The sequence below is a fragment of the Chelonia mydas genome, chromosome 3 (assembly GCF_015237465.2).
Source record: "Chelonia mydas isolate rCheMyd1 chromosome 3, rCheMyd1.pri.v2, whole genome shotgun sequence".
In the NCBI taxonomy this organism is placed as follows: domain Eukaryota; kingdom Metazoa; phylum Chordata; order Testudines; family Cheloniidae; genus Chelonia; species Chelonia mydas.
In genome coordinates this window covers 190,085,323-190,112,943 of record NC_057851.1, presented here as the reverse complement: position 1 = coordinate 190,112,943, position 27,621 = coordinate 190,085,323, and the positions used below count along the sequence as shown (strand labels likewise).

Below are 27,621 nucleotides of genomic sequence, written 5' to 3'. Positions count from 1 at the left end.
AATACAGGTTTTCTCCCCCCCCCCCACCCCTCCCCCTCAAACAAACCCACTCTCCTGTTGGTAATAGCTTATCTAAAATGATCACTCTCTCCTTACAATGTGTATGATAATCAAGGTGGGCCATTTCCAGCACAAAACAGGAGAGTGGGTTTGCATGTGTGGGGGGGGGGGGGGAGAAAACCTGGATTTGTGCTGGAAATGGCCCACCTTGATTATCATACACATTGTAAGGAGAGTGATCACTTTACATAAGCTATTACCAGCAGGAGAGTGGGGTGGGGGGAGAGAACCTTTTGTAGTGATAAACACCCATTTTTTCATGATTTGTGTGTATAAAAACAAACATCTTCTGTATTTTCCACAGTATGCATCCGATGAAGTGAGCTGTAGCTCACGAAAGCTTATGCTCAAATAAATTGGTTAGTCTCTAAGGTGCCACAAGTCCTCCTTTTCTTTTTGCAAATACAGACTAACACGGCTGTTACTCTGAAACCTGTTATATTTAGTGATAACATGATTTGTATCCAACACACTGAGAGAGAATGTCTATGGAAAAAGACTATTAGACAGAATGTTAGTTGAAAACTGACCTTATAAAATGTTCAGCAAGCATGATAACAAGCAATCACTGCCCTTATGGGCCGGGAAGCTATCATATTTCAGGCATAAGATACTTGCATGTGTGGAGGGGAAATGTTTTTCTTTTGGCCAAACCAAAATACCACTCAGACCCAATGTCCTGGCTCTGCCTCAGGATGGAATCCTTCAGCCTTCATAAAACAGGCCAGGGAGATAAGGAGGACTCAATGGAGCAAAATGACTTCCACTGGACTGTCCCTATTTCGTGGGCATCCTTGGCTTGCTTGTTCTGCACAACTGCAGCAGATCACATAGGTTATAACTCCAAGTCGCAGTCTTAATTGGTGCTAGTATCTGCCAAGCAGGCACAATGATATTACACTTTCAAAGGGGACTCTGAGCCCCTTTGTGCTGGAGAGTGATGTAGCTATTGTTGAATAGAGTGGCGGTAGAGATTTTAAAGCAGAAAATGGCTCTATATTAGGATCCCACTATTAGCCCATCTGACTTCTTGAGAAAGATAAGCATCCCCTTTGGCAAAAGTATTTGGTTGGGCTTGGTGAGAAGAGGACACCCCACACGTATATCCATTCTCTCCTCTCCCTACACACTGTACTGTTTATGTAGCTGTTTGCCACAGCACTGGTCAAACTAATGATGGTTGCAGCTGGTCTTGAGCTTGGCAGGTGGTTGAAACATCTATTTACCCAACCACGCTTCTATTTTTCTTGCATCATAACGATGCAAGCCAGCAGAATGACGGCTAATGATGCTATGTCAGAATTTCCATTATAAAGCCCTTATTCTCCGAGGTTTATAACTTGGCTGTAGAAACTTGTTGTGGGCTGAAATTAATGGGCTGTGCGGTCAGATCTCAGCAAAAGAATCTATTTATTTATTGTGTTAAGGTGGTTGTGTTGGGGTTTTTGTTTTTTTTTTTAAGTCTACTTGGCCATTTTGAAGCTAAAGGAGAGAAGATATAAAAGTCTACCAGCAGTTTCATAACACAAGTTTTTAATCATTCTCACAATCCTAAAACAAATTTTAGTACCATATACGTTTCCATTTACCCAAGTTACTGTTTTAATGTTGGATGCTGCACAGTTGTCATTTTTGTTGTTGTTTTTTTTTAATATAACATTTAAAAAATATACATAACCCCCAAATTCTGCCTGCCTACCTCACGCAAATAGTCCCACTGAAGTCACTACCCACATGAGTTAGGCAAGGCAAGCAAAATTTGGGCCAAAGCCCATAATGGTACAGTATATCGAGTACTACAGACTCACTGATATTAAGGGTCATATCATGCAATCCCATGGATAATGTACGTCTGTTGGGATGTGTATTTCAGATTGTCTGTGTGGGTCAGAAAATATGCACTTCATAAGGTATCTGATTCATAAGATATCCTCTCATTTTGCTAAGTACAATTGAGGATTCAGTCCTATGCATTCTGAGTAGGATTTTTCAAAAGGATTCGATGCTGGTTTAATTCTGCTCCCAGTGAAGTGACAGTAAAGCAGAGTTAAAAATCCTACACTCTAGCCTTTTGCAGTAAGAGGCACTGCCTGTACCCCAGGCATGAAACACATTACTAGGCAGCAGGGGGATGTTCGTACTGTGGCTGCTCATGCTGGCCTGTCCATGTGGGAAATAGAAGACTTCAGTCTCCAGGGTTGTCAATCCAGCAGCCTTCAAGAGTAGTAGATTAATTCTAATTCTAAAAAATATTTCAAAGATGGTGGGGGTGGGAGGAAGACCATCCATATAAAAAAAGAAAAATCAATTCACTGAAAATAAGAATTTGCATCCAGCCAAGGAATATGAACTCTCAGGTTGTCAGGAATTCCAGGGCAGGCAGGCAAACTGATTTTAACTTATCTGAACCCAGCTATAGTTTAAAATATATTCAGCATTAAAATTCTAAATGATTTCAAAATGGTGTTTAAGGTAGGAAAACAGTAAAGAAAATGTTAAGAGGTGAATCACCATAACCTCCTTTTTCAAAGCCAAGTTGGGTAGGGCCAACTTCTCTTGGTTTCTTGGCTTCTCACCTAGACTACCAGCCACCTCAAGTCTATTAAACAGTGTTGGGATTCCCTCCGAGACCTTTCCCACTTGGCTTATCCAGAACACCTTGTCCAGTTCTGGGACAACACTTGATCCAGTTCTCTGGGATCCAAAACACTCAGTTCAACTCTGTATTTCATCATGCAGGCTCATTTATTTGACATACAGTAAAGCTTCAGTGAATTGATCGGTCTCAAGCATAGGGGTTGGGTATTGGGCATTTCACACAAAGTTACACAGCAAAGCTCTTCCTTTATACGCATTTACACACTACATTACATTAGAATCATAGATTAGATTATCAGGGTTGGAAGGGACCTCAGGAGGTCATCTAGTCCAACCCCCTGCTCAAAGCAGGGCCAATCCCCAATTTTTGCCCCAGATCCCTACATGGCCCCCTCCAGGATTGAACTCACAACCACCCTGGGTTTAGCAGGCCAGTGCTCAAACCACTGAGCTATCCCTCCCCCAAAACACATTTACATTTACATTTGCTATACATTACACCACATATTTTTGGATTGGCTTGATTACTTTGCTCTGTCCATATGCTCTTCATGTAGAACCTGATCATTAGAGTCCAGGTATAACTTGTCCATAGTCCTGTGTTATTGCCCAAACCCTGTTTTCCATCTGTCTTGCTCCGATCTTGAATCTTATTCATGACCACCTTTCTTCTGGTATTGGGATTGAGTAGCGCATGGATGGCCAGCTCTTCATCCTGTCTTTGTTCTAAAACTAAGGTCACCAGGACTGTTATTACTGACCTTCAGTATGCTGACGACTGTGCTGTCCTTGCTCGCAGCAAGGCTGACTTGCAGTCCACCCTAGATCTTTCCGTGGGCGCCTATCATAGCCTGGGGCTTTCCCTCAACATTGGGAAAACTAAGGTGCTTTATCAGCCTGCCCCATGACAAGTTGCCCCCCTTCTCCCACAAATCATCATCCGTGGTGAGCCCCTGGAAAATGTTGAGCATTTCCTTTACCTGGTAGCCACCTCTCCTAGACAACCAATCTTGATGTGGAGATCGAGCATAGGATCAGTTGTGACAGAAAGTTGCTCTGTTGTGTCTTTATTGACAGATCTGCAGATGAAAACTAAGATCCTGGTCTAGAATGCAGTAGTCATCCCAACTCCTTTTTCTGGGTGCAAGACATGGGTGACATACCAAAGCCATCATAAGCATCTGGAGTGGTACCACCATCACTGTCTTAGGAGGATTCTCTATATCAGATGAGAAGACTGTCACCGCAATGCCAGTGCTCCCTCTGAAGCTAACATCACCAGTGTTGAGGCAAAGATTCTGAAACACCAACTTCGCTGGGCTGGTCACTGTGTGTGGATGGCTGATACCTGTCTTCCAAAGCAAGTCCTCTTTTTCTCAACTTAGTCATGGTAACAGGACTCACCGGAGACAGAGGAAATGCTCCAAGGACACTCAAGTATATCTTAAGAAGGGAGGCATTGACCCCCATGAATTGGGAAGAGCTGACTGGCAGTAGACGGCAATGGCATCACATCATATATCAAGCCTCAGCACGTTTTGAAGATAATTGCCTTGTTCAAGAGGCTGAGAAATGACAGGGGATGAAGGAAAGTGTACAGCATCCCAGCCAGCAATTGTGCTCTCTCCAAGCAACCACCTGTCACGTATGTGGAAAAACCTGTAGAGCACAGATTGGACTCCTCAGCCATTTTAAGTCTCATCAGTGATTCTTCCCCATGGCAGACATAATCCTTGTATCGAGGGATAGCCCACGACGACGAGTTCCTACCATCTGGGTGTTGCTGCTTATCTTAGTGAGCGCAGACTCCATGACTCCAGCATACTGTTTGTCAAGCCACTAAGAAATGAGGCAAGTTACTTATGTCAAGCCAGGCCTACATTTCCACTTCTGTTATTTTCCTGGGGTTTTTTTTTTTATGATAGTATCCTATTCCAGTGTTTCTTTGCTCTTCTTTTCAAGTTTATTACCTAGCAACACATGCCCAGCACCACAGTAGTTGTAATTATTTGAACAACCACCCACCATTAATATTAGGCTGAAAGTACAAACTGGGGGAGGGAGAAGGGTGCAAGCTCACCTCCTCTTGTAGAGCCCACCAGCATATAATCCCTCATTATAAGCTTTCTCTGCCGTTAAAGCATCCTTTGGTTTTAATTTTACTGTCATTTTAATTACCTTATGGAAAAACCGTTACAAAATATAAAAATATTTCCATTTATCACCACAGGAAAATTGGGTGTGACACAGAACACAGGCCAATTAAAATAACATTCCCTGGGTCCATACTAGCAGTGGTCCTCCTCAGCCACCACACAATACTTGTCATCACCAGCATAGGCAGCGTTACTTTACCAACTTCCCAGTGTCTCAACCAAACTGTGCAATTTGGAGACTGTTCTCCCAGAGTGAACCCATGTGCTGGCAACTCTGTACAGCAAGACATTACATCTGCACATGTAAATGTCCCCAGGTGAAAACAGTAGTTCAAGTCTGTAGCTTTCCAGACCTTGCATTGTCTTGCAACTGTATTTGAGGACAGAAAACAAACTTCTTCCACACCAGATGAGTTGTAGTGCTTTTTGCATGGAACTTCATGGTATTGGACCCTGGATATTAATTTTTCTGTGGTGATAAAAGAAGGCAACTCTTTTTGTTCTATGTCACTTGAGGCCTCTTTTACTTTATATAACATATATTTCCCATATACTGCACATATCATTGTTTTTGCCTTTTACCTTTCATTACCTTTATCTTGTACATTTAAAAATCATTTACAATATTATACATATAAAATAGTTACACTCTGTATCAACACATTCTTTGCTTTGTTGATTTTTAAAATATAATACTCCAGATGCTAATTCTGCCTAAAACGCGTGCTCATGTAATGGATGCAGTACTTCTGCTGTTAGCTTCTGTTGAAATACTTGATTATGTTCCCAAAGCATCTTACATTATTTCTGTTTACAAAACACTATCATATAAGCTTTTACTTCCTAATAACATTTACTTTACACTACAATTAAACAGAACTTTTGTAGACGCGTGTTAATGGTTAAGCTCCATTTCTTACATTCACTGATCTTTCTTGGTGCTGGGTTGGTTTCCGCTTCCAAAGCACACAGCCCTCTGAAAAAAGAAAACACAACTCATTGTGGCTTCTCTTTGGAGCTTCTATACATTTTACATTTACATTTGCCTTTACATTTGCTTTACCCCTTTTACAGTATACGCTACACATTCTAAGGGAATGCACCTTCCTTCCATAGTGCAACTCTTACCCTTTATTTACCAAAAAATCATGTTAGCCATACTAATTTTCACATGAAGTGTAGCTGTTTGTTTTGTACTTAGAGTCTCCATGTACTCCTATCAAAGTGATTGTCTAATCACTGAGGCCTGGCCTTCACTGGCGGGGGAGGGATGGGGGGAATCGATCTCAGTTACACAACTTCAACTATGTGAATAACATAGCCGAAGTCGACGTACTTAGATCTACTCACCGCGGTGTCTTCACTGCAGTGAGTTGACAGCTGACGCTCTCCTGTCAACTCCACCTGCACCTCTCACTCTGGTGGAGTACCAGAGTCAATGGGAGAGTGCTCAGCGGTCGATTTATCGCGTCTACTCTAGACACGATAAATCGACCCCCGCTGGATCAATCGCTGCCCATCGATCCTGAGGGTAATGTAGACAAGCCCTCAGAGACACTTTAAGGCTTGGTGTTCCTAAAATTGCTACTCTTGTGACCACCCTCCCTCCCCTTGCTATTGCTCCAGACGTGCACTATCTCTTTAATTTTTCATTTTAGTCCTGCCACTCTTTCAGCTACTGTTTCATTATTATGAAAGGATCCAGAGTCTCTTCCTTCTGTCCTGGTTCTGTCCATCCCTGCCACAGCCACAACCATATCCTCTAGTCCTTATTGAAAAAAATGTTGAACTTCATGAAAAAACATCATCTCAAAGTCAGATAACACCAGCTACTTGTTTTTGGCTTGCGAGGCAGGGGGAAGAATTTAGCAAACACTACCGGATAACTTTTGCAGCTGCTCAAAAAAGTGTCCATCAGTTTTTGCAACTTTGAATGAAAGATTCAAATGGATTTTTAGTGGAATCTTTTAAAGGTCAGTTCATTTTAGACATATAAAATGGGGTTTTAGAAGCCAAGAGTGTGTGTTTAGGTCTTTTAAAACCCTGCATAATTACACCAATGTGTTTAAATATTTTTCTCAACAACCCTTGTGTTGCTCTAATTATATTTTACACAACTGTACCCAGATTACATTCCCTACTTGTACATTCAGAGGCAGTCAAGTTCAAATGGAAACCTCTTATGTCCTTTTAGAGATTTTGACTAAATTGTCCATAGTCAAATGCCTATAGAGGTCATTTACAGCTAATTATTTACAAACCATTCCTCCGGAGAAAAGGCCCATTTTCCTTCAAAATGGCTGTAAAGGCTCTTGGGGACAAACACATAGATGGGGTGGCATAATTGGTTTAACTACCAGAGTTCCACTGGGCAAGACTGTACTGAGTTGTACTGCCATAAACCAGGTTTCCGTATCAAACCAAGCATTCTCTTCCTAAAACACTTTCACTCTTTAACATTTCTACTGCCCCTGACTTTAATTCTCTCCAAATTCTGTAATGTTAATTTGTGCAAAAGCTACTTTTAACGCCTCAGTCTCTTTCCTTGAATCACTTATCTCCCAAAGTGACACATTTCTCAGCTGATTTCTTTGAGCTTATCTTTGTGCTTGTTTGCAAACTGCTGTTCCCTCCATGATCACCCCGGGTCTTATTCTTTAAAGTTTCAGTGGCATTCAACAGAACTTGGTTGTGTTCTGCTAAGCATTCTTTTACTTATGAATCCAAAATACCTCCCTTTATGTTTCCGAAGTATTCCCTTTATGGTTCTGGATTTCTCTTTAGGAAAGACGTCTGTACTATAATTTAATAACATGGTTTTTTGTTTCTTTTTCTTGCATTTCTTGTCTAATACTATTTACTGGAGTTCATTTTCCACCTGGTTCCAGTCTACCCCTATAACTTCCCAGGGGAATCCAGAGGGACCTCTTTAAATCCAACCCACTCCTCCCATTTTCTGAAAACCTCCTCAGATTCCAATTCCATTGCTAAACTGCTCGGTTGCGAACCTTGACAGTAAAGCTACACGTCTAGCTTATTATATGTTACATGTTCCAGACAAATGGATCCAATCTGAGTCCAGCACCAATAATGCTGGGATTCCCTCCGAGACCAATTCCGCTCTGCTTATCGAGAACACCTTGTCCAGTTCTGGGAGAACACTTCATCCAGTTCTCTGGGATCCAAAACACGCAGTTCAACTCTGGATTCATCATGCAGGCTCCTTTATTTGGCATACAGCAAAGCTATGCTGAGTTGATCACACTCAAGAGTAGGGGTGGGCATAGGGCAAACCACACATCCAAAGTTACACAGCAAACCTCTTCCTTTGTATACATTTACACAAGACATTACATTTGCTATACATAACAGCACCCATTTTTTGATTGGCTTGGTTACTTTGCAGGAACCAATCCCTGTACAGCATGCTCTGTCCATGTGCTGTTCACATGGAACGTGGTCCTTACCTTCCTGGTTTATGTTGTCCATAGTCCCTAGCATCAGGGTGTTGTGGCTTATCTTAGCTAGCACAGACATCCTGACTCCAGCATGTCATTTGTCAAGCCCCTATTTACAAATTAACCTTCCAGTCACATACCCAATGATGCTCACTCGGAAATGCGGCGAGTTACTTATGTCAAGCCAGTCCTACAAGCAGTAAATAACCAATTCAAATCTAGCTTCTACAAGCAATGAAGAAATAGAGCTGAGCAGTCTAGACTTTGTGGGGTATTTGAAGGGGAAAAACTCTCTACTCTCCTAGCTGGTGTTACTGCTGTGGGGCATTAACAGGAAAAAGCAGCAATGCTCAGAGCCACATTCTTTCCCCGTTTATTCTGTTACAATCCTATTGAAGACACTAAAATAGTGTTGCGTAATACTTAATATTTCGACTTTGTCTTCCAGTCAAGGGTCTTAAAGCCCTTCATTCTTGATGGCTAGTAGTTTTTCGCAGCAAAAGACTGCCAGCCACAGTCTCTATGAATCTTATTCACTACTGCATTCGTCCCGTTTTATGCCATTGTAATGTCACTGACTGCCAGAGGATAACCAGACCCTATATATATATATATATATATAATTTTTAATCTCTGTTATGCAGTTTTAGCCGTCGCAAGCTACATGGCCATGTATTGCTTTGGAGCGTAAACCTGATTTAGGACCAAAGTTTACTTCTGGTGGGGGAGGAGGGCTGCAGCTATCTGTATTGGTAATGATGTCCTTTATGCCTGTATATTAAAGGTGGTGCCTGAAAGATGAGAGAAGAAATGAACTAAGCAAGTTCCCAGAGAATAGTGTCAGTCATACAGGAGATCTTACAGTCCCTGACTGTTTACACACTACAGCTAATTGAGCTTAATGGGGGAAATAGGTATACGTGTCAAATATGTGCACTTTCTCTGTTCTATCAACAAGCATTTTCAAATCCAGACCATGTATCATGATGATCATCCTCAGGCTTTGTCAGTCCACTTCACTCCATTGCCTGACATTTTGCTTTCTACCTCCATCCCCATTGGCTCCCACAGATAGGGCCTAGATTAAATGGAGCAACAATGGTGGCCCAGACCCTCAGCTTAAGTCACCAGTGTAGCTCCCTTGACTTTAACAGAACTCTGCTAATTTACCCCAGCAGAGGGGCTGGCCCAAGATGTGCCAGGTCTACATGACAAACTTACATCACAATAACTACATCACTCAAGGCTGTGAAAAATCCACCCCCCCCAAGCAACGTAGCTATAACGACCTAACCTCCAGTGTACACAGGAGAGCTTCTCCCATTGACATAGCTACTCTCTCTCATGGAGGTGGATTAACTATGCTGACAGGAGAAGCTTCCCGCATTGGCATACTAGTATCTTCACAGAAGCATTACAACAGCACAGCTGCAGCTATGTCGCTACACCGATTTCACTGGAGACCTGCCCTTAGTTTCACATGAAAGGACGTAAAATGCTTGAAGAAGAAGAATTTAGGGGTTATGCGCCTTGGACTTGTTGCCAGCTTCTCTGGTTAGAAGACAACAGAGGCAAAGAAGGAACCATCAGCTGTGTTTGTTAAAGATCAGTGGTCCTGGCTGTAAATGTCTTGGCTTTCAACAGAGAATCCTGATGTGACAGTACAAATAATATGTCCAAAGTGCTGTACAGATGCTAAGAACATATATTGTAGGACTGACCAGAAAATCCATGGAAAATTTCCACTTTTCAGTGAAAATTCAAAAACTGAAAACTTGCAGCCTTAAACCCAAAAGCTTTTGATTTGTTATTTTTTCTGAAAGCCAAAATTTCAGGGTAGCTGTGCTGGCTCATGGGAATTTTAGTTCAGGTACCTCATGCACCTCTCCTCTAAGGGCTGGGCTCCCTGGCCAGACTACATCTCACATGCTGCATTATCATCTCCTCTTGCTGAGTTACTGTGCTGGACATCACAGAAGTCCACCTGGAGAATCCAGCCCAGAGAGGAGAATGGAGGTATGAATATCTGAACTAAAACTCCTAGGAGGCACCAGAGTAGTATTTGTCAATCAAAACCTTTTTGGTTTTCATGTGTTCATTTATTTTTATTTTTGGTGGTGGGTTTTTTTTTTTTTTGTCAGAAAGCCAAATTTTTCTGTGGAAAGCAGATACTTTTTTGGTGAAAAATTTAATTTAGTTGAAAACCCAGTTTTCCAACAAAATACACTTTTGATGTTTAAAAAAATGACTAACCATAATATATGGTATAGAAATCAAGCACTAGACTCTCAAAATTAGGCATGTGCAAATTAATTGATGCAGTTGTACATGCTTATTTAGACACAAGGTTTAGTCTTACACGTAAATTGGATGTTTGCATGTACAGATGACCAGTTAGGCACCCAACTGACCATGAGGCATGCAAATACCCAAGATGTGTATGCAAATCAGGTATTTTCATGTACAAATTAGGCAGCTATAATGGCATATGACAATTTTTGAAAATCTGACCTTACGAATATAATTAACATATCATATGGGGGTGCCTTATGTTTTGACATTGCATGTCATGCCAAAAAGCTTCACATGTGCCTGCAGGAAACATGAATTTTCAGCAATCATATCGTATCCACAGTTCCTCTGTTTTCTCAGCTTGTGAACAGGTGCAGTCAGGTGGAAAGGTTTCTTTGGTACCACGGGGTCACAAAGAAAGTGTCTGATTACAGAAGGGCTGCTACTAACAGCATAGTCCGCCTGCCCATCTAAACCCATTTTGGGATGGCATTTATGCCTCAATTGAATTGGCATGCTACTCTAAGCAGGCATAATGCCATCCTAACAGATGGGCATGGGTTGAAAGCAAGGCAGTGATCACGCATGAGTATCAAGAGCATTAGTTAAGGGCAGAGTTCCCAGTTATGAATGATGATGTGACAGTCCAGTCTGTGGTTGTAGGACTAAGATTTAAGGGGATTTGACATTGCTTCTGCAGCCTAGTGCTTGATTCATTCTGAGGGAGGGAGTCCTAAGGTAGGGTTTTGTAAGTGGATGCAGTGAGACTCCAGCAGTGAACAGGAAGACTCCCGAGGGAAGAGAATCATAGAAGAATAGGGTTGGAAGAGACCTCAGGAGGTCATCTAGTCCAACTCCTTGCTCAAAGCGGGACCAACACCAACTAAATCATCCCAGCCAGGGCTTTGTCAAGCCAGACCTTAAAAACCTCTAAGGATGGAGATTCCACCACCTCCCTAGGTAACCCATTCCAGTGCTTCACCACCCTCCTAGTAAAATAGTGTTTCCTAATATCCAACCTAGACCTCCCCCACAGCAACTTGAGACCATTGCTGGAAGTGGTGGGGAAAATCTGCTAGAAGAAAGTAATATAGGAAAAACTCTGCAGGGCCTGGGAATAGGTGGCCAAGAAGGAGAAGATTTCTATTGCCCCAAGGGTCAGAATCAGTGCTTAATTTGTGCCAAGGCTAGCCAGGGCTGAGCCACGGCACCTCTAGACATGGGTGTTCATGCTGGGCTTCCTCCATCGGTTATGAATGTAAAAAAATTGCTTGCGCCCCAACACCTCTTTCATTACAAATTAAGCACTGGACAGAATAATTATTGTTTAGATTTGTTTGGACTTCATTTGGGCCTGTTGTTACCCCTGGAAGGGGACTGAACTCTTATGGGACTTGGCGAGAGGGCCATCCACAGAATGCTCATGTAGAGTCTCAGAAGACGAGAGCTGGGAAAGGCCATCCTAGGGCTTAGGAAGAGGCCACCAGAGATGAAAAACCCTTGCCATGCCATCTCCAGGTCTGAGGGGATGCTATAAATGTAAGTCCAACCTATTAAACTTTCCCAGGTCCTAACATGCTCCTGGGGCAAAAGCACCATAAAAAACTACATCTGGCAGGATCCTGTTGTACTTTTTTGTTCAGTTAAATATATAATTAGAAAAAAGTTTGGATTAAAAAAAAATTTAAAACAATGACTTTATTTTTGCAACCATTGCCAAAGTGGCAAATCTAGCATTCTACTATGAGTGCAGCAGCATTGTTCTATTTCCTTGCTCTACAATGAAGGACTTTAAAACCTCATTGAAGGTGTAAGTGAGCACTTCTCTCCAGTTACTTATAAAATCCTTGGCATAAAACATGCTCTCTCACTCACCTCATTGTTTGGCCTTCACTAGACCCTGGCTCAGCTGAGGCTCTGGTCCATGATTCCTTAAGAGAACCAGTGTTCTGCCATATAGGTTAAAAAATGTAAGACCGTGAGATGGTATTCTGAATAGAAACCCTGTTACGCTTGTTCCTTTACACGATCTTGATCCTGCAAAGACTTACACAGGCCCGTATGTTTATGGACCTTAAGTCATCCTGTTGAAGTCTTTGCAGGAGTTGGGGCCTAGCAGCAACTTTAGAGCCCAGACTGACCTTCTTCCTAAAGGGATTGAAAACTTTCCTTTATTCTCATGTATCCCCATGTTAAAATTTTGAACAAATCCTCCGTTGTGTTTTCTGAGAGTGGTGATTCCACGAGCAGCAGATGCTAGCTACAGTGAGAACAGAGTGGCGTTACTCACAGAAAAACATTCAGCTGCCAAACCAATAACATTTATTAACAAACTCTACTCGGACCTCAAGCATTCAGGAAGCTTTTGCTAGTGGTGCACTGAAAACCATGCAAAGTAATTATTATTAAAGTATTTCCAAAATATACTTTGAATCTTAACCTCTCCCTGATGCTGAAAATAATGGAATATTTTTCATTTGTATTTGTTCAGATCTCAAGGCTTTTATTACCAAGACTTGAGATCTTTGAATCAATAAGATTTTTTTAAAGGAATTTACAGCTATACTGGAAGGTTTTAATCTCATCTCTAATATGTCATTTTAAAATATCAAAATATAAAAAGGTCAGTACAGCTTGCTAAACAATATTGAATTTTCTTTATAATGCTACTGCTGCACATATTTTTATTTTAAAAAAATCAATAACTTCCTTGACTTTAAGAACCATGCCCAGTATAATTTTATCAGTAAACTTCTAAATAAAATTGACGCAGTGACTATCTCAGGAGCTGTCCCCTATTATACAGTGTCACTGGTTTATATGAAAATTAAATGCTACATCGTAAGGCAAATCGAAGGACAAGGAAAAATATTTTCCTCTAGTTCAAGCTTTGGGCTTCAAATTTGGTTAAAGAGGAGGATGGGTCCCTGGGGTGAAATCCTGGCGCTAATGAAGTTAATGGGAGTTTTGTCATTGACGTCGGTAGTGCTAAGATTTCAGCACTAGATTTTAATTCAGGATCTGCCACTGAATTGCAGTATGTCAGTGGGCAAGCCACTTAACCTTCTTTGTAACTTAGCTTACTCAGCTGCAAAATAAAGATAATATTTTGACTTCTTCATAGGGTTATTGTGATTGATGTCTGTCAAATGCTTTGGGATCTTTAAATTAAAGGGGCAAGATACTTTAATTTATTATTGGATTGTATTTTATGCACAGAGTATAAAGAGGCAGAAGTGTCAGATTGCTCTCTCTCTCAATGGTTTCAGGAGCTTGCTAAAAAGACTAGCTGGGTATAATTCAAACACCTTTAAATTCAGAATACTTAAGTCTGTGGGAAGGGCTAAAGGAATCTGACATGAATGAAGCTGCTGCAAAGCCAGAACTAGTGAGTTACCAGTATTACGGCAGCCTGTGCATCATACTCTCTTTTTACTCTGAATTGGGCTTAGGTGCTGCATCACCTAACTTTGGGCGCCCTGCCACCTGGTGGCATTCACAGCCTCAGGTGAGGTGTGCAGGATTCCCATGCATTGTATGGGGAGAGTTAGGTGCTTAAAAAGGGGATGAACAGAAGCCAGCAAACTGAGTAGGAAGTGCTGAGGTGAGCGGTGTAGCCTAAGCATCACCCCTCAAAGGGAGTTAAGTGTCTAACATCAGACTGGAGAGAGGCTTCTAGCTCTACTTGGAATTCACAGCCATGAACCCTCTCTTGGAGTTAGGGTTGACAGAGGGCAGGTCTATACAACAGCATAAGTTGATATAACTTATGTCGCTCAGGGGTGTGAAAAAGCCCCTCTCCCCCCATGACACAAGTTTTATGCTGTCCACACTGGCACTAGGTCGGCAGGAGACACTCTTCTCGCCGAGGTGAAGTCATTATGCCAATGCTATGCCGGGAGAGCGGTCTCCTGTCAGCATAGCGCGTCTTCACCAGACACACTGTAGCGTAGACTTGCCCTTAGGCAACCTTCTTACAAAGGATGAAGGTGGTGCCCATACCCCTTTGCATCTTCTGGGCCAGTGGTTAGGGCACTAGCCCCGGATGTGGGAAATCTGGATTCCAGTCCCCACTCTGCCTGATTCAGAGTAGAGACTTGAACCCAGCTCTCCCACCTCCCAGGTAAGCACTCTAACCAATGAGCTACTGGCCAGGGGAAGGGGCACCACGACTTGAGGGGTCGGCCTGCTCAGAGCACATCTATTGGCTCAGGCCCCACAGGTGAGATAGGTGGGGGAACATCTAATTTGTGAATCCCAATGGCACTTAGGCCTAAGCTAGATGCCAAGCTGCTTGGTGGAGTCAAGTCGGAGGCAGCTTTGCCTATGTCCACTAGCAGAAATGTAGGTGCCTAGGGGACTTTACTGCTGGAAACTTAAGCATCTAGGACCTTTAAGTGCCTACAGCATTCGGTGCCAGCTGAGTGGGGGTTTTGTGAATGCCAATGGCACCTAACGCTTGGATTTAGCAGCCTCAAGGGGCAGTTGAGTGATTAAGTCCCCCTTGTGAGTGTAGCCCTCGGCCCTTTCATTTTATGGCTCATTTAAATTAATCCACTTAATTAGTCTGTAAGAAGCGCAGTTGGTGCCATATGTTGGGGAATCAAAGCCTTGTTCACTGCAAGGGTACGTCGACGCTGCAGCTGGGAAGGAGTTTCTCAGCACAGGTATACAGGCGCATGCGAGGTCTGGTATGCTAAAAATACCGGTATAGCTATGGCTAGCAGCTCAATCCAGCCAAAGCAGTGTTGCTAAGGGTGTTATTTAAAATTTAAGCTATAAAGAGCCTGATTCTGGGGGTCTCAAGAGTTTGACACCAATGTAAATTCATTGATTTACACTGGGACTTAAGTAAGAGCAGAATCAGGCTCAACGGTTATTTTATATGGAAAATATATAGCCAAATATTGCTCTCATTTAACTATGAAAATCCAGAGTAATTCTACTGATTGATTTCAATGGTAGTGTACTGCATTTTCATTGTTTCAAGTGAGAAGAGAATGTGGCCATGCATAAACTACCACTCATTCATAAGTACCTCAGGTTACACTTCTTCTCCTCAGGAGACTGAGTCTTCCCACTTTTACTCACGAGTATTCCCACTTAAATTAACGGGATTAATTATAAATGGAATTATTCCTTGCTGAATAAGTGTTTGCGAGACTATGACCTGCCTTTAATGTCATTAGATTTATTTAAAGCACCTATATTTACACGAGTGTTAAAAGTACAAAGGATAAACATCCCTGATACAAATATTTGCTACCCAGAACTCTCTCATACCGATAGATAACACAAAAAGCCCATTAAAAAACCCACCAGACTAATAGCCCACATGCAATAGTCCCTCACCCCATCCAGCCTGAGAAGCTAGAGGAGGTGCTTTGCTGCATGCCCGGAAGGTCAGCAAATCGGAATTTTGTGGTATTGGGGGTTGTGCATTTATGGACTGAGCTTCCCTGATACAGCCTGGGCAGGGCGCTGTGAAGCTCTTGTTGATATGGGCAGCCAGTTGGTTTCAGGCACAGAATAAAGCAGGGTTGTTGCAAGCACCTTACCCAGTGAGGGTAGGATTCACAAGGGGCACTTAGGTGCCTAACTCCAACATTGAGGCACCGCGGACATTCACAAAATCCTGCTCAGCTATTGCTGCCCTGTAGGTGCTTAAGTTTCTTCCAGTAAAGTCCTCAAGGCACTTAAATTTCAGTGGCTTACGACTGCACACAGCTGTCTCAGTCCTAACACCAGTCAGCAGTTCAGTGCCTAACTCCTGCCTAAGCTCCAGCAGCGTTCACTAACTAGGTGTTCCCTGTCTGGGCGCCAGAGGCAAGGTAATCTGGTAGATGTGCTCAGCCCAGGCTTAAACCCCCACCAATGGGAGGAGGCAATGGCATGATGCCCTCCATGTAACTCTTAGCCCATTGTCTGGAACATTCACCCACAGTGTGGGTGACCTGGGTTCAAGTCCCGACTTCGTCAGCAGGGACTTGAACCCAGGTCACCTACCTCCCATGTGTGGTGACCTAACTGCTGGGCTGTAGGACATTCCAGCACAGGGCTTCCTCGCTCACTCTCTTCTATTATGCTGCTCTACTTTGTATGAAATACTTAACTATTCATTGGGTCTGACTCTATAGCCTAGGGACTAGCACGCTCCTCGGAGTGCCAGCTTCCAGTTCCTTCTCCAATGTCTATTTAAGTATTTCATACAAATCGAACAGCTTCCACAGGAGACTGAGCTCTCCATCCCAGAATCCCCTATAGCACAGGGATTAGGGCATCCATCTGGTGGGTGGGAGAACCGTGTTCACCTCTGAATTGGGCAAACTGGGTACTTGAACCCAGCTGAGTGCTTTTCTCGCTGGACTATAGGGCATAAGCAGGTGGCATTAGTCCTACCACCGGAGAAGGGTTTGGGGAGAATCCAAATTTTGGACCTAAACCTTTGTGACTGTATCCCTGGGTCACTGGAACACAGAAGTGTCTTTGAGAATCTAAACCTTAAGTGCTTTTAAAAATGTTACCTCAAGTGACTTGCCTGCAGTCATAGGAGGAGCCTTTGGCACAGCCAGGACTTGAACTCATTTTCCCAACTCCCAGCTAAGTATCTTCGCCACACAACCTTCTCCCTGCCTTTTGTACCATGACTACATGAAATTGAGTAGCAAACCCACTGCATAGTGAGAGAATCTTATCTTGAAGAGGGAGATTGTTTGCAAGCATTTATGGATTAGATATTAAAATGTTATCTAAGTGTGTTTGTGAGAAACACATTATAAGCTATTCTGATGAGAACTAAATAAAATCAATACTCAGAGACAATCAGAAGGTCAGATGGCACAAATTGCCTAAGGCCTGGTGAACTTAAACAGATGGGCAGTTGCATGTTATCCTTTTCCTACACTTAGCCTTTAGGCAGAGCCTCAGGGTAGAAACTGAACAGACGGTTAAGTGTGACATTTTAGAGGAAAGAAGCATTTTTTTTCTTTTGGGACAAATGTTGGCAGTTATTAAAGAGACATCAGAGACAGTGCTTTGCTCCAAATGGAAATTGCTAACAACAACATGCTCTTAGCAAGTCATGAGGGGCAGATAAAATGTATGGAAAAATAAATGTAGGACCGCATTGTCTGACTCCATGCCACTCCAACAGTAAATTTTGAATTATTCACATTCCATTCATAATTGCACAAAAACATAAACTGGAGTTTGGCACGTCAGTCCACTTTACAAGTGCTTGTCAAATTGAATTAGAGAGCCTTAACTAAGTGTCAGACAGGAACTTTGGCTAAAGAACACAGTTATCGGTTTTCAGTTCATGAAGAAAATTATTGGAGTAATTTATAAGACATGATTTCCTGGCCATAAAAATGGAACCTTAACATGCTTAAACAATAAAACACAACTGAGTTATCGGTTTGGAACTACGTGCTGAGAAGGTATACAGCTGTTTGTTTTCCCCAAGAGATCTTACCAGGGCATTCTCTCATCTCCTCAGAACATGTCCAAAGTTCATGTAGCTCATCTGAGTTTCCCCATTTCCTATAGACAGTATGCACAGTGTGAATTATAATACTGAGCTCTTTAGATCTCAAAGCTAAGTTATGGGAAATGTTGTCATGCCCATTTTACAGATGAGAAACTAAAACAATGAGGTGAACCCATTCACGCAAAGTCACACACCAGGCCAGTGACAGAACCTAGCTCTCCTGATGCCGTGTCTACTGAATGACTTTGCTTTCTTACATGTTACTATGTGAGAGACAGCCGAAAGTCGTCTAAAAGGGAGAACTGCAAAGAGATCTGTGTAGTGATTGTTCCGCTTCATGTCTCAGTTCAAAGTACGCCGTTGTCATTTTTGGCCATGCTGTTGTCTGGCAGTCTTCAGTAAAGACTTTGAAACATGCAAGAGCTGACACTGTTATAACTTGGCCAGAGAGAGTGTGTGTGTTTGTACATACACGTGCCACTGAAAGCTACTACATGCAGTCAGAATTGCTCAGCTGCGTCAGAGACCTTCCTCTGCCGATAGCGGTTCTCCTTTAGTGAGAGAGGCCTGCAATTCTAACACAAGAGGGCCTGGGTTCTAGCTACAAATTTCCAAGTGCAGCACTGTGAACACCACAGATTCCCACAGGTTGCATCCGATGAAGTGAGCTGTAGCTCACGAAAGCTCATGCTCAAATAAATTGGTTAGTCTCTAAGGTGCCACAAGTCCTCCTTTTCTTTTTGCGAATACAGACTAACACGGCTGTTACTCTGAAACAGATTCCCAAGTGTATATTTCTCTCCAGAGTTTGCCATAGTTTTCTCATACATAGAGAGGTGTGCTGAGCAATGGAGTCCTTTAGGCATGCACAAAGAAATTTCCCTTCAGTATTGATGGCACCAGCACTGCAGTACAGCGTAAGAACATGGAAACAACTGAGTAATGGTGTAATAATTGATCGTTTCTATCTTCTAACCATGAGCTTTATTCTAATACCTACACCTAAACGTTCCACAGTTATCCATCTCTTCTAAGCCAACCTCAGCTTTGCAGTTGCATTGTCTTAAGATGAACTCATCTTTGACTGACCTGAGGATTTCAAACCTAACTTACCCAGTATCTGGCAGAACATGCTGTGCAACTGATAAGCATTTCCGGTGTCTGATATTTACTATGCAATTATTTGCAGTTACAACTGTGTTTCTACATTGCACGTGCTCCACAAAATACAGCAACAGTGGCTTTCACGTAACATTGTTAGGTGCCAGAACATAATAATCAGCGATTATTTGAAGTGAAAAAGAGATAATGGAACAATTTATGGATCAAGGCACTACTCGCTGTTTGTGGGTAACAGAATGGTGGCAGGATGACTAATGTGGATCTTCAATAATCCTTTTTGTCTCGCAGTTGGAACATAGGCTCAGAAGCATACGTGAAATCACCTTCCAATCACAGCAACTGTGTTTCTTGTATTAAGGTGGGCTGCTCACCACATAACATTTCACCAATATACACTTATCAATGGCATCATTCATGGAGTAAGTTAGGTCTCAAGGGCAGGATATAACCCTAGATCTGGTCCATACCTTGAAGGTGCTGTTATCCTAACAGTTTTGACATGTGTTCATGTGAGGAAGAGGATTCCATCATGTTTTTGAGAAAACAGTTAAAAAAATTAATCTTTAAAAAGAGGGTTAATTTCTTGATTTAGGTAGATTTCCCTCTCCCATCAATAACAACAAAAACATACCAAACCACATTACCTATCTAGGGATGGCATCTTTTCTTCCTTAAATCCCCTGGACAAATCACAGTTAACTGCAAAACTGAGAGTAGGAGACAACACCTGAGCTCCATTCTGACTTACAGCAGGGAACAGTGGTATCAGCTGTTCCTGTAAAGTTTTCGATCTATTGGCTGTCTTCACTGAAAGATGTTTGAGAGAAGTCCAGGCATAGTAACGATGCACTGTAACTCACAGCCTGAGAGAAGCTTCCACCTCCAAATTAGGAGACTACATGACAAAACCTAAAATACAGTACCTGGCCTTCTTCTGTGGACCGGCAGTACGGGGGCATGAAAAGTCACCTATTGCAGCGTATCTGGCCAAACATACTGAGTTGCCCCGTGCCTGAGGCAAGAAAAGGCTAGGAGGGTGGTACTTGGGCTTTGTTGGATTGGTTGGTTTTAGGGCCAGTTTTGCCGCACTTACATAGGGGCCAGATCTTGCATCACTGAAGTCAGTGGGAGCTTTGCTGTCAACATCAACGGGTTCAGGAGCAGGCATATGGAGCTGGACCTTACTCTGCAAACAGTCCCACTGAAACCATTAGGGAGGATGGTGTTTAGTTGACAGTACAGCAGACTGGGACTCAGGAGAGTTCAGTTCAATTCCCAGCTCTGCTGCTGAGTGACCTTAAGCAAGTCTTTACACCTCAGTTTCCCCATCTGTAAAACAGTCAGTATCATTATCCTCTCCTCTATAAAGTGCTCTGAAATCGACAGATGACAAGTCCAATATAAGTCTTAGGTGATATTACTCACAGAGCAAGGGCGTTCATAGTATAGGGGAGGGTGGCAGAAATTTGGCCCTGAAGGGCTTTGGACCAAATTCTCTGCTGGTACAATGGGCAGAATTCCAGTGCTGTGCTCATTTACACCAGGAGAGAACTTTCCCCTTTGTCCATAGCTATCTAAAATTCCCACAATGGGAATTGTGAAAAGAGTTCTTGTTTTGTTCTAAGTGTGAACCGCTGGCTTATGGAGAGAAATCCCTTGTTCCTGCTATATTGCATACTTAAAAATGTTACAAGTTCTTCATTTATAGCCTGCGGGATACATGAAACAAAACTATTCACAACTTTCTAAAATGCTCAATATTGGGAAAACACCGTGGGCAGCTTTAAACATTGGACTCTCTGCACCTGCAGAAGTCAAAATTACTTGGGCAGTTGAGGTATTTTCCATTGTAAAGGCAGAGAACACTGCAATCATTGCAGTTATAATACTGCAGTGCAGTAAGATTCCACTTTTCAATAGCACCCAATATATCAGAATTTACCTTACCCTCCCTAGCAGCTGCCTCGTATCTCCACAAGTGTTCCTGGACTGACATCACCAGCAGAGAATGCATGAGCAGAAAGGGGTGCCCTGCCGAGAACAATCTGGGGTGGAGCTTATCCCGTAAAAAGTTCCTGGATCCTCTGCTGGGATAATCTGGGGATATCTCACCTACTTAATTCCCTGCCCTTGCAGAGGCCTCAGGCACGGGTGGCACCCTGATCTCTTTGTGGCTCACAACTGTTTAGTCTCCTGAGGACTGAAATGCTTTAATCTAACTAAAGATTTGAGGTTTAATGTGGATAAAATGTAATGGCCTGTGATATGAAGGCAGTAAGACTAGATGATCTAATGGTCCCTTTAGGCCGTGAACTTTGTGAAACCATGACAAATATGTTGCCGAGTGACACTCTTCCCTCGGGGTCAGCTTCTGCTACCCTCAATCACCTTGTGTAGTACTTGACTTCTCAGCTGCTCCCATTGACTTCAGTGGAACTACATGTATTGCAAGGCACTATTTAGTGAGAGCAAAGGTATTCTACTCCGGCTCTTAATTACGTGTGGGCATTCGTTGTCTTGTTTCATATGTTTGCTGGTCACCATGTCAGATGCTGCAACTTAAACAGGAAAGTCCAGTTGCAAGGCTATTTGTTTTAAAACAGGTGCACTCTCATTTCCTTATGAGATTGGCTCTCTCTGAAGATTACACATGCACACACTCCCTCATGGACCAAGGTTCACAAGCATTTGATTCAACAAATGCTAAGAGAAGCCACAGCCTGATTATAACCAGCGGTTTCTCGCTTTTCATGTGATACAAGCACTGAGCTAAAGAAGCAGGTCTGTTTAGCTCAGTCCAAGGGAACCTCCTTCTCCTCCTCTTAATCTGGGACCTGCCCCAACCTCCCTCATGGAGGTCTGTGAGCCATGAACATCAACTAATATAACATATATTTTGAATGGTGCAAAACCCAGCTCTCCATGTCAAAGCCATTTTGCATACATCTTTTTAACAAAGCTCAGAACAGATCAATTGAATAGAGTGTGGAGGAGTACTGAATTTACTAGGATTGAGGCCCCAGATTGCCAAGGGAATACAAAGCCATCAAGCTTCTTCCCAGCGATGTTGTTATATATCTTGGTATGAAATAAAGATGTGACTAAGAGATAGTGGCAGAATTATTTTTTCTAGCATAGAGTTCCCTCAAGGGAAGCTGAAACACTGCTACCTGACCATAGAAACAAGATAAAAGAGTACAGTAAAACTACTCTAGGAGTCAGTGAATAATCCCTTATTATGCCTCTAAAGGAGACAGCAAACACATGCCAGCTGACATTTGGCTGCATCTCAACTGTGACTGCAGTTAACCGGACGGAGGGAGGCACTAGAGTGAAGAACCACCCAAGGCAAAAAAAAATCTCACCAATTAATTAAGACCAGAAGGACATTTTTCAGTTGAGAGCAGACATCATGGAAAAGCTTGCTGCGGGAGGTTCCGGAGGACTTAAAAGAAATGCAAGCTCCAGAATTCAAACGGATCATTTAAAAACTAGCCAGGGAACTCACAGGTTGATGATCAACCTAACGTAAATCATGCAGCACAATGGCAGGTAGCCAATGATGGGTTGAAAACGTATAGCACATGAGGACTGCTAACATAATAAGAGACAGCTTGTGCAGATTTATGCTCCACTAATGTTTGTAAAGCATTTGTGTAGCCAAGCAGTCATGTAGCCAGAGTAGATAATGGATATGCCCAACAAATAGGCAACGAGACTTTTTGAAATTTTTTAAGTTAAAGCTTAGCTCTGAATGGCTGCTTTCCTTCAGCCTTTCTAGCAGGCCTGGAGCACTCACCTTCACCACTCCTTTTCTGGGCCACAAGGCTTCCAGCAGGGGGCCTCAAAGGGCCTGATACACCCCGACACACCATCCTATACAAAAGGAAAGAGTCTATGAATGTACAACCAAAAGAAATTACTGTTCTTTTAACCAGGTCATCCAAGAAGGTCCTGTTAGACTATAGCCTATTATTTGGGTGAAAATAAATGACCTAGTCTTAGAACCTATTGCTCAAGACCTACAAGTAATTTAGAGGTTTGAAGATCACAGTCCTGGGAGAAACAGACCTAATTACAAAGCTAATGGTGCTGTTTTTCATGACAACTTTTAAATGGCAGCCCTAGAAGGGGGATAGACTGTAGCTCCATGGAAGGAGGACTCCACGCTGTGGCAGGGGATAAGCAGGAAGTTGGACACTTTCTGTGGCATCTCCACCTCCAATCCCATGGCACTGAGGCAACTTGACACCATTCCACATGGGAAATTATTGGTTAAATTGGAGAAGAAGGGGGATTAATATGAGAATTGAAAGGTGGATAAGGAACTGGTTAAAGGGGAGACTACAACAAGCCATACTGAAGGGTGAACTGTCAGGCTGAAGGGAGGTCACTAGTAGAGTTCCTTAGGGGTAAGTCTTGGGCCCTATCTCATTTAACATTTTTATTAAAGAACTTGGCACAAAAAGCAGGAGTGTGCTAATATAATTTGTGGCTGACACAAAGTTGGGAGGTATTGCCAATAGAGAGGAAGACCAGAATATCATATGAAATGATCTAGGTGACATTGAAAAGTGGAGTAATACAAAATGGGATGAAATACAATAGTGCAAGGTCATGCATTTAGGGATTATCAACAAGAATTTTTGCTATAAGCTCGGGATTTATCAGTTGAAAGTGACAAAGGAGAAAGACCTGGGTGTGTTGGTTGATCACAGGCTGATGGCCAATGTGATCACAGGTATGAGCCGCCATTGTGATGCGGCTATAAAAAAGGCTAATACAGTTCTAGAATGCATCAGGCTAGGTATTTCCAATAGAGACAGGGAGGTGTTCGTACCATTATATAAGGCACCGGTGAGACCTCATTTGGAATACTGTGTGCAGTTCTGGTCTCCCGCATTTAAGAAAGCTGAATTCAAACGGGAACAGGTTCAGAGAAGGGCTATTAGAGTGATAAGAGGAATGGAAAACCTACCTTATGAGAGGAGGCAAAGTTTGCTTGTTTAGCCTAACCAAAAGAAGGCTCAGGGGAGGATATGATTTCTCGCTATAAATACATCAGAGGGGTACATATCATGGAGGGGGAGGAATTATTTAAGTTAAGTGAGACAAGAACAAATGGATATAAACTGGCCGTCAACAAGTTTAGGCTTGAAATTAGACAAAGGTTTCTAAATATCAGAGGAGTGAAGTTCTGGAACAGCCTTCTAAGGGGAGCAGTGGGGACAAAAAACCTAACTGGCTTAAACTGAGCATAATAGGTTTATGGGGGTATGGTATGATGAGACTGTCCAATGGCATGTAGCCCATCTGCAACTGCTAATATCAAATATCTCCAATGCCTAGTGATGGGACGCTAGATGGAGGGTTCTGAGTTACTACAGAGAGTTCTTTCTCAGGTGTCTGGCTGCTGGGTCTTGCCCACACGCTAAGGGTCTCACTCATTGCCATATTTGCGGTCAGGAAGGAATTTTCCCCAGGGCAGATTGGCAGTGACCCTGAGGGGGTTTCTGCCTTCCTCTGCAGCCAGGTCACTTGCAGGTTTAAACTAGTGTAAACAGTGGATTCTCTGTAACTTGAAGTCTTTAAATCATGCTTTGAGGACATTAGTAACTCAGCCAGAAGTTAGGGGTCCATTACAGGAATGGATGGGCAAGGTTCTGTGGCCTGCAATGTGCAGGAGGTCAGGCTAGAAGATCATGATAGTCCCTTCTGGCCTTAAAGTCTATGCATGTTTAGTTGCTGATAGTGCCATCACTTCATGCTTTCCTCCCTTTAATACCTTCCCCAAGAGTATTGGATCCCTTTGATCCGAATACAGGGAGTTAATATTGCTCTTTCCCCAGGATTCTTAGCAGAGCCTGTTCTCTGTTGAGAGTATTGTCAGTCTAGAGGAAAGTTAATAGATAAGATGTTTCAGAAATCAAAGAATCTTTCTTTGATGTTAAGGTTAAGTTGGAGACGGTTATGGCAAGTTTGGCCTGAGCCCAAGAATTCTAAGGGAAGTATTTTGCCTGCAGCACCCTCCTTAGTAGCTGCTAATTCAAATAAGGTGTTTGGCATTCGCTCTGCTCCAGAACAGCTTGATAGCCCTGACGTGGGATCCATGTCCATCAACAATGAGCTTGGTACATTCTCAAAGGGTGCTGCCAACTCCCAGTCCATTCCTACTATTCCTTCCCATATCTGTGAGTCAAGTAAGTCACCTTATGAGGGTCCACATGTTACAAATTCCTCTCTGACCCATCTAATTGTAAATACCCCTGATTTAAGAGTATGAAATGCTAAGCATTAATCATCAGTGGTCTTGTTTTTTAAAAATGTGTCTAGGGAAAAGGTTGAGTCACAGACCCATTTGCAACACGCTTTGTATCTATTACTAAAACGAGCCAGGTTTTACTATCCAGAAACTAAATTTTAAAAGGCTCTCTAATCTAGGTTCACAAGAGCGTGGCAGTGGAGTTTAAAGACTGGTGAGTGACTAGGACATCTGTGAATGGCTCCTGTCGGCTGTTGCTCTCATCAGTCGGGTGTTCAACGGCTCAGCCCTCCAGCTAAGTCACACAAAATCTAAAATGGATGAACAAAACTCTTCCGGAGTGAAAGATCCAACAGGGCCTGTTCCTGTGCCCTTGTTAAAGTCCTTAGCCCAGTCTCTGGGCTCAGTCCTCAGAGCCCCTTGTGGGCTAGCTTTAAGACCATGCCTGACCTGGCATAAAGCACTGCCCCCAGGGCTTTCTCTCTGGAGACTTTTTGCCTTTTTGGTTCTTATTGCTCCAGTGAGGTCACTCCTTCAAGTTCAGTTCCCTTCTGGGGCGTAAAAAAGTTCAACGAGTGGTTGACCCTCTTCAGGGTCTTCAGCCCTGTCTCTGGACTCTTTATATTCTAGCCATGTGCTTGGGCTTTTAAACAAAACTTGTCCCCTTCTCCAGGCTTTGACCACCCTGGCAGTGGGAGTAACCGGGCCCTCCCACTACTCTAATTTAAGCAGACTAGAGATGAAAGGATCAGGCCTGAGGTTTCTCTTTTATATCTGAAGTGGGCTGTTAAGTGTTTTGAGCACAGCATGTGACTGAGGATTCTTCTTTGTTGAGCTCATACTGACCCATCACTTTTGAAGTTAACATTCAACTTCCTATGCGTACACAGGTCATCTAGTTACACTATAAGACAACAGCTGGTCATTCATTGTAAGACCGATGGTTAAGCTGACGGCAATGTAGATAGTATGAGTTTCCCTGCAGTACCTCACATCTTTGAATTTAAGATTAACTGAACATATTCCTCACACATAACGTAAGGCAATTAAGACATGAAAAGGAATTAGCATCTACAAGTTAATTTGGTTACATTGTTAAACTTCTAAGCAGATATAGAGAAACACAAAAACACTTAATATCTACCCTTGATTTCTATTTCCACAAATGAATGAGTTGATGATTGCTAGTCTAGTACGTCTCTTTGAAACTCATATACAAGTGAATTGTCTTGATACAGTTGCGATAGCTCTTGGTAAGTTGTTATGGGCAGTGGTGGATTAGCCACTGGGCTAACAGGGCCCATGTCCAGGGGCCCTGGCCAATTCGGCCCCTGGAGAAATGGGCACCCCCGCACTCTGACCTGCTCTGCCTGCCAGCTGGGAGTGGGGTCGGGCCATGGGGGCTCGCCCCACTTCGCCTTCCTGGCGCTCCTGCCGGGGAGCAGGGTCAGAGGACAGCGGCTTCCCCCACCCCTTTGGAAATTGCCATGCCCCGACCCTGCTCCCCAGCAGGAGTGCGTGTAGCGGGCAGTTGCACTCAATAATGGACAGCTGCCAGGTGTGCTCGCCAACCCAAACAACCACAAAAAGGAATTTTGTAAATGTGGGGGGCTTTAAAGGGGAGGGGTGGCTTCCTGTCTATCTGTCCAGCCGAGTTCACAATGGTGACCAGAACAGTCAGTGTGGGGCACTGTGGGACAATTCCTGAAGGTCCATAACAGTCAACGTAATTAACACAGTGTCTACATTATCACTGTGTCGACCTACTTACATGGACCGTGACTCTATGCCGCTTGGGGAGGTGGTGTTATTAAGTAGACATAGCGGGTCACTTATATCAGCAGGAACCAAATTTAAGTGAAGACACATACACAGGTAGGTTGATGGAAGCTGCCTTGCATTGACCTAACCGGGTAGACCAGGCCTAGGCCAAGTTATACTGACAAAAGTACTTTTAGTGTGTCTACACGAGGGCTTATCCTGGCATGTTATGTCAGTAAAACAAGTCATGCCCCTAAGAGGCATAACTATGCTGCTATAAGATTTTAGTATAAACCAGTCCTTAGGCATTTAGGAGGCTAAGTCTCATTTACAATCAATATAATTTAGGCTCCTAAATCACTTAGGTGCTTGAAAATTTTAACTCGTATCCCTACTTTTAGAACAGACCTGTGACATGGTAAA

The 27,621-nt window shown here is 42.9% G+C and overlaps 1 protein-coding gene across 2 annotated transcripts in view; it reads right to left on the bottom strand.

Moving 5' to 3' along the window:
- Window positions 1–5,395: 5,395 nt before the first annotated feature.
- KIF16B (kinesin family member 16B) overlaps window positions 5,396–27,621 on the bottom strand; it is a 289,704-nt gene continuing 267,478 nt past the window's right edge. The window contains exons 27-28 of one of the 2 annotated variants that reach the window (XM_043544002.1): window positions 22,975–23,051; window positions 5,739–5,790 (exon numbers count right to left, since the gene is read on the bottom strand). In XM_043544002.1, coding sequence (XP_043399937.1) covers window positions 22,977–23,051 — 75 coding nt within the window. In that variant the 3' untranslated portion in view covers window positions 5,739–5,790; window positions 22,975–22,976. Of the gene's footprint in view, window positions 5,791–22,974; window positions 23,052–27,621 lie in introns of both variants that reach the window. The other variant, XM_043544003.1, reaches the window with a different exon arrangement.